Source organism: Cariama cristata, unplaced genomic scaffold (assembly GCF_000690535.1).
Source record: "Cariama cristata isolate BGI_N322 unplaced genomic scaffold, ASM69053v1 scaffold2447, whole genome shotgun sequence".
NCBI lineage: Eukaryota > Metazoa > Chordata > Aves > Cariamiformes > Cariamidae > Cariama > Cariama cristata.
Window position 1 is genome coordinate 1 of NW_009624696.1, and position 7557 is coordinate 7557.

Sequence of the window (7557 nt, forward strand, 5' to 3'; positions counted from 1 at the left end):
TATATATTATATATATACACAAAGGTAAGCAGTTGTAGCCTGTGGGGTTAGGTAACGCTGAATCCTGGAAGAAAGTGAATCGCTGCATTTGTGTGAGGTACAGCAGGCAAACCCCACAGCATTTTGATAATTAAATTGAGTTACCTAATTTTTGGCATTAAATTGGTCTTAATTTAGTCAGTTAAGCTGGTGCATCAGTTCTAGATCACTACCATCCGTGGTATCCCAACACATCCACTATTGCTTTTATTGACTAAAACCCTTGGTTTTGAGTATGTCAGTTTAAAGGGTGAAAAGATGATAACAAATTGAGTTACCCAAACTCTGAAAAAGCCAAAAGCCCTGCTGCAAATTACTGAGCATGTGAATAAGGACATTTGCCTTGAACATAGATGTCTGTGAATAGATTTAAAGCACAGACATGATGGAAGCAACAATTCATGTTTCTTTTTTTTTCCTGTATGTGCTGAAGGTTTGGTCAGAATTCAGAGGCCTTTTACTTTCTACAAAGAGCATTTCATACCATGCCCCCCCTCTGCCAGCATTTGTTCTGTGCTCATTTTTTGTTCAATATGAAATAATTCACATTTTGACCACCAGAACTGCTTTGCCCTCTGCGTGTGCCTGTTGCCCCCCAGACGCAGTGTGCCACGTGGGCTCTCAAAAAGATGTGGAACGTAATTTCTTGATTAATTGCCATGCATCAGCTCCAAGTTACATACAACTTTGGTAGTTAACCTTGTAACCTCCCAAAAGTGGTTCTTTGCTAAACTTTCCAAACATGTCTGTCTGTGATAAATCATTCGGCGTTTGCTAAGAGGATAAGAGTTTTGGCATCGGCTCTGCACCTCTAGCACACGTGGATGAGAACAGCAAGTTGCTGCAAGCTATCAGAATCAGCTTTCTGATTTGGGGTGGGTGCTGAGACAGGGTTTTCAAGAGTGCTTCCATGCAAATGCTTTTGTCTTCATAAGAATATCTAAGGAAGGTAATTCAGAAGACTAAATTTCCCCCTCCTGAGACACTTGTCCCCTCTGAATTGGAAGAGCTCCAGAAGACAACTGGCCTTGCCAAGCTCTGGCACTGGGTGGGCTTTCTGCAGCTGAGCACCCTGCACCGCCTCCTCTTCCCTTACCAAAGGTGGTCTCTTATAGATGGAAAAGCAAATCTAGAACCCTCCAAACTCATATAAAATCGGGCTAGAGCTTGTGAATAAAGCTACGCCTTCAGCAGCGTCACTAAAAAAATCTGAATTTGTAAGGCTTCTGGGAAGCGAGGACACTGGTTCCTGTTTCAGATGGAGAAGATGGGAGGAAAGCAGATAAAAATGTTGCTGACATCAATGCATTACATTTTAAACACCTGTGTCCTGGTTTCGGCTGGGATAGAGTTAATTTCTTCCTAGTAGCTGGTAGAGTGCTGTGGTTTGGGTTTAGGATGAGACTAATGTTGATAGCACACTGATGTTTGGTTGTTGCTGAGCAGTGCTTACACTAAGCCAAGGACTTTTCAGCTTCTCACACTGCCCTGCCAGTGAGGAGGCTGGGGTCGCACAAGAAGCTGGGAGGGGACACAGCCAGGACAGCTGACCCAAAGTGACCAAAGGGATATCCCATACCGTACGACATCATGCTGAGCAATAAAACCAGGGAGAGTTGGCCAGGGGATGGCGGCCGCTGCCCGGGGACTGGCTGGGCATCGGTCAGCAGGTGGTGAGCAATTGCATTGTGCATCACTTGTTTTGTATATTCTTTTATCTTTATTATTATTTTCCCTTCCTTTTCTGTCCTATCAAACTGCCTTTATCTCAACCCATGAGTTTTTCCTTTTTTCCAACTCTCTTCCCCATCCCACTGCGGCGGGGGGAGCAAGCGAATGAACGAGCTGCCTGCCAGGTTAAACCACAACAACCTGACACTATGTTTTTGCCACCTTGTTCGGTGCATAAGGCGTCTAGCCTGACCTTGAAGCAGCCATGTAATGTTAATGAGAGGTGCACACAGATAGAGAAGACCAGAGCACTTACCGCTAAAGATATTCACTGTAAAAATTACAGAGCTGAGTTACACCTGTGCGAATCGCAGAGCCGCAGCAGCCTCATCTCCGCTGCTGAAGCATACGTCTGGAATAATTCCAGTGAAATACCAGAATCAAAATGCACATATGCAAAATGTATGCAGCTTATCTTCAATTAATTAAAACTGATTCTGAGCAGTGTATCTGGAAAAATCACAAACAAAAACCTCCCTATCCTGCTAAATGTCTCCTCATTTTCCTGTATCTCTGAGGAAGGACTCAACCTACAACAACAACAAAAAAAATATCCCCTAACTATTTCTAGAAACATTTCATACTATGCCAGTTGGCCAACATACTTAAATAACCAACCAACCAACATATTTATTTAACATTCAGCAGATGGACATGATATGAACATCGTGGTTTTCAGTCGTAGTTTTATAACTACTAGATTTCTTTCAATGCCAAGATTCAAACAGGTTCAGAAGGTAAACACATCTCCGTCTCATAACTTCTGGCCTAGCACGCATTAACTTTCAATGGCATTTAAACGCATCTTGCGATGACCCTTCCAGGTGCTCTCAGGGTTGCTTTCCAACATTTGTTCCCACTTCAGGACCGATATTGCCCTCAAACGTGATCCCCACATGGGTCTCAGTGGGCTTGGCAGGCCAGCCAAGGAGGTGCAGCCCCAAGTTGGAGCTGGGATGGATGCTGTGGTGGAAAGTCATCGCCTCCCAGCTCAGCAGAGCTGTGCCAGGGCCTGATGGAGAAGCCACGAAATGCCTCTCCTTAAGCAGCGGAGAGCATTTCTGGGCTGCAAGAGCGAGGTGGGGAGCAGTGTGCCAAACCAGCAGACCCCCAGCTGGTGCCAGTTTCCAGGGCTTCATAACTTTCTCTAGGGTGGAATACCTTCCAGTAAATTTTTCTTTGTGACAATGATGTGCATGGTGACAGCCCAAGACCAGAGCCCCACTGTGCAGGGCAGAGCATGAAAGTCTGGTGCATTTGAAATTGAGAGCTCTGCATTCTTTTCAAAACTCTGTTTCTTTGGGAGATTTTGTAACTCTACAAAGCCAAGGCAGTGGGATGGTGCCTGTATTTAAGCATAAGTAAAACAGCTGGGAAAGACACTGAAAAAAAGATTAACAACAACATTATAAATGCATTTTTGAAGAAACATTTAAAGTTACTGTGCAATAAACTGAGCAGAATGTCACAGAATGTCAAACTGGGCACAGTAAAAATAAATGTTATTCCCAAGGAAAATAAAAAGATTGCATATTTATGTAACATTCAGCAGATGGACATGATATTAATACAGTGGTTTTCAGTTGTACTTTTATAGCTACTAGATTTTCTTGCCTAACTTGGCAACCCAAGGCACCATTTGATTTTTGGATTTGGACAATACTGCAACAGATGTCCAGACCAATAAAATAAATTCCTAAAGGGCTATGCTTAATTTGTGTAATTGATCAATTTTTGTTACATGGGCTTCAGTTCACCAGCATGTAACTGCCTTCCAGATTAGCTCAGCAGTAGGGATTTCATTCCATATGTTACAATGGTTTATTGGCGCTTTTGACGACACTGCTGATTCAGCAGCGTTGCTGGAGACACCTGTTGGCAACGATAATGAAATAAAACCCGCGAGTACCGGGGCAAATAATGGCACAAAAGCTTTCGAGTGGCTTGTAAACATCATGGGGGCACAGCTTCTCGCACTCAAATACGTTCGCCTGGAATTACTGGGGACGGCCCCAGCACCTCTCCCATGCCACCAGGGCATCGGAGTTAGAGAAGGGGACTCCGCCTCTTCTATAAAAAGTAATAAGTGCTCTAAAACATAAAGGACAGATAAATGTTGAAAAATGATATCAATAAAAATTTTGTAGTACATTTCCTCTAATACAAAATGTCAGTGATTTACTCCTTCCCAATACAGGTTTAATTGATTCAAATAGCATTGGTAGTAATTAAAATATGGATTCTGAAGCACAACTGTTAGCTCTCATCACTCACCTATTAAACTTGCCATAGATGCTGTGTTAATTATCTTCCCATATCCTTGATTCAGCATAATGCGGCCTGCAGCCTGTGACAGAAATTAAAGGAAAGACCAGTGACCCTTTTTGTGATTGTGCTAATAATGACATGATAATAAATTAGTCTTCACTTTTCAGAAGAGTTTATGTGCCAACGCTTTTTTTTTTTTTAAGCACTTGATATAAAAACTTGGTAGAAAAATGGCTGATGCAGGAAAAAAATCCCATTGCCATTTCAAACCCTCTTCACTGTTGGCAATATTTTTTCAAAATAATCACTAATGTTGGGAATGGTCCTCCAAAGCTTTCCAGTTTTCAGGATGTGTCAAATAACCAGCCTTCAAAAAATTTGGCTGTTCTTAAATGTCTGGGCTTGGGCAGCCAGTAAGTATCAGCTGCTTTTGAAAATATTGACCAAAATTTGTAACTGTTACAAAGCAAATCTCTCCTTAACTCCACCAAAGCTAGGACCAAATTTATTATGACAATTAGTAATAAAGTGTTATTAAATCTTCGTAAAGTAAATGCTTGGAAAATTATTACCCATATGCAAAACAAACCAGTACAGCATTTCACACTTACTTGGCAGCACAAAAATAATCCTCGTAAATTAACATTAAAAGTTTTGTCCCATTCTTCTAAGGAAGTATCTTCACTTGCAGAGTTCATATTGATTCCCGCATTGTTGCACGCTATGTGAAGGGTGCCCCAGCGAGCTACGATTGTGTCCACAACCCTTTGCACATCCTCGGGTTTGCTTACATCTGCTGCGAGGGCAATGCTTTTAATCCCTGCATTAAAACAGGAGTGATGAAGTCAGTACCGGAATTCACAAAGAGAAAAAAAAAAAAATCTATTTTATGATTATTTATCAATTCATATGTATAGGTATTTTATATATACATGCACCACCTCAATTCATTGCTCCAGAAATTGTAGCAAAATGTGTTTGTTATTGTAATCCTGTTGTTTTAAAGTTGCTAACTGGTGTGAAGTTTGGTTGTGGGAGGCAAAGCTAAAAGGGAGGGAGAAGAGAGGAGCAGATCCGCCACTCCAGCAGCAGAAGCTTTGAACACTGCACCATCTTCTGTCCAAACCCCCAACTGCAGCTTCCCCCACCGGGAGAGCATCACTCGTGGGGTGGATGCTCAACAGCTCGGGAAGAAGAGAAAGCAAAGGACTCTTCTATTTGCTCAAATGGAGAATTTTTTTTTATGCCCTTTTCCCCCAGGATGTTGCAGAAATCAAACTAATTTATCCCCCCAAAAAGTGTTCTCTGGATGAACTACAGCATCCAAGCAGCTGGAAGCTTCAGACAAAATCAAACCAGTTTTAGGTGGGAATACCTGCAGGTTCACAGGTATGGTAGTCAAAGTGCCCGGCCCTATTTATCGCAAATCACACTACCAGAATAACACAAACATTCAGCAGTTAAGAGATTTACTGGATTTGAAACATGCAAAAGTTGTGCTTTTTCTCCTAGAAAAATGCAGGCATAGACTTTTGCACCAGTGCTGATCCATAAATAGCTTCATTCAACCTACTATCAAAATCAGCTTTAAATACCCTTATTAGTAAACAAAATAAGCAACCTACTGAGGCATCTGATGCCAATGGGATTATACCCACCCTGAAAGTCAAACAAGGCTACACCAGTAAGGGCTGTGGTGAAATGGGTCTTAACTCACAAGCAGGGAGGCAGCCACTGGGGTTGGACCATAGATCGGCAGTTTGCAAGCAAAGAGTGCACAGGTAGGAAGCTATAGCTGTTACAGCAAGATTTTTTTTTTTTACTTCTATTTAAACAGAAAATTTATTGCTTATTAGGTCCTCTTTTAGATCATTCTAATAAAAAAAAAAAATAATTAAAAGAAGCCTTAAACCTATCCTAGGATAATAGGAGAAGACTCTTCCAAAATGAAGCTTTGAGATGGAGGCTCCCATGAAAGCAAGGCAAAGCAATAATTGCCCAGTGATGTTTGAAGAAAACGACAAGAAAAAGGCTTTTGGATGGAAAAGCTCCTCTTGATCTCTAATGCCTCCAGAGGCCCACCAGAGCAGACACCCCGAGGTGATGCTGGTCTGGGGTGCTCCCCATGCCAGGCCATGGAAGATAACGTCCCCTCTGGCCTTCAGCTATACTAACGGTCCTCTTGCTTTCCACAGCAGAGAAAAGGGCAGACCCATGATACAGCCACCTACAAAAATGAATGCACATTCTGCCACAAAAGAAGAGCTCTTATTTTATCACAGGTTTTATGCTAAATATGCTGGAAGAATAAGAATAACCAGACAACCCCGGTTGCTCCTCCTAATCGTTATCAAGACATGTAACATACCAGGAGCTGCTGCAATCTTTCTTATTCAATTTACAGACAAAATGGGTGCAAGCGTGTTACTAATGGTAACAGAATGAGGCTCTTCACCTGCCCTCCAACTCTCACCCCATTTAGGGCTTCATCGTATATGATAGTTCATAGAAACAAGACAAAAGGTGCCACGCGTGACTGTCTAGCGAAGAAGCAGGGAAGGTACGCTCACTTCAAACTAGAGTCCCACACTTGACCTTAATCAATTCAGCTGATATCCCTGCACTCTGAGAGAGGGAAAAAACCCCACTTTCTGTCTCTCCACTGTCCCGTCCCCCCCCCCAAACCATTTGTTAAAAATAATAAATAAAATAAACTGTGGAAAAACAGTTTAAAAGCTGTAGTCCCAACCAGATAAAAGAAACTCAACACATGACCACGCTGCAACATGCATGACATTGCCAGGGCATCTCTACAGTCCTCAGGCAAGTTTTGGGATGCTCGTGGAGGCAGTTTTGTGGTGAGAGGGGCAGGAGAGGAGTCCAGTGGCTCCACGCTGGAGAGACATCAAATGTGCTGAATCTGCACGAGGTGCCCTTCTGCAGGGGACATGTACACGGCCTCCCTGTCACGGGCTTCGTCTCTGGTCTCTCAGTATAAATGGAAGTAATACATTGCATATAGACAAGAAGATCAGAAGTGACATTGTGGGGAAGGCATTTGCATAGTTTACATAGAAAATGCACATTTTAAAAATCCCATCAGACTAATTTGTCCCTTAAGGTACAGGCAGTGATTTCCCCTGAAGACAGAGGGGTATGTAGTGGAAGGTAACCCTTAGGATTTTTTGGTTATGTTTCATCATTTTTGGTTCTTCTGTCAGGATCCATTAGCAACTGTTGAAAAAGGTATTCACGCAGGATCTAAAAACAAAGATCCTTGTAGCCAAGGGACATCCATCCGAGCTGTCTAACAAAGCTAAAACTGAGATCACAAAGGTTCTGATGTTCAAAACTCATCGTGAAATGATGGCACCATCCCAAAAGGCAGTAAAGGGCTCCTTGGTATAAGAAGCCAAGCGGATTCAAGAAAGCTAAGCAAAAGGTTTTGAAAAAGTATCAGTATGAGAATGACTTGGGGCACTATGTTTCCAACTTTGAGTTAGAGATCCACAACCAAAG

At 42.3% G+C, this 7557-nt stretch overlaps 1 protein-coding gene across 1 annotated transcript in view; it reads right to left on the minus strand.

Moving 5' to 3' along the window:
- Positions 1–4044: 4044 nt before the first annotated feature.
- LOC104164037 (peroxisomal 2,4-dienoyl-CoA reductase-like) overlaps positions 4045–7557 on the minus strand; it is a gene marked incomplete at its 3' end in the record, with an annotated part of 10846 nt that continues 7333 nt past the window's right edge. Inside the window, exons 6-7 of the mRNA XM_009703251.1 lie at positions 4650–4858; positions 4045–4117 (exon numbers count right to left, since the gene is read on the minus strand). Of these exons, the coding sequence (XP_009701553.1) occupies positions 4045–4117; positions 4650–4858 (282 nt within the window). The remainder of the gene's footprint in view (positions 4118–4649; positions 4859–7557) is intronic.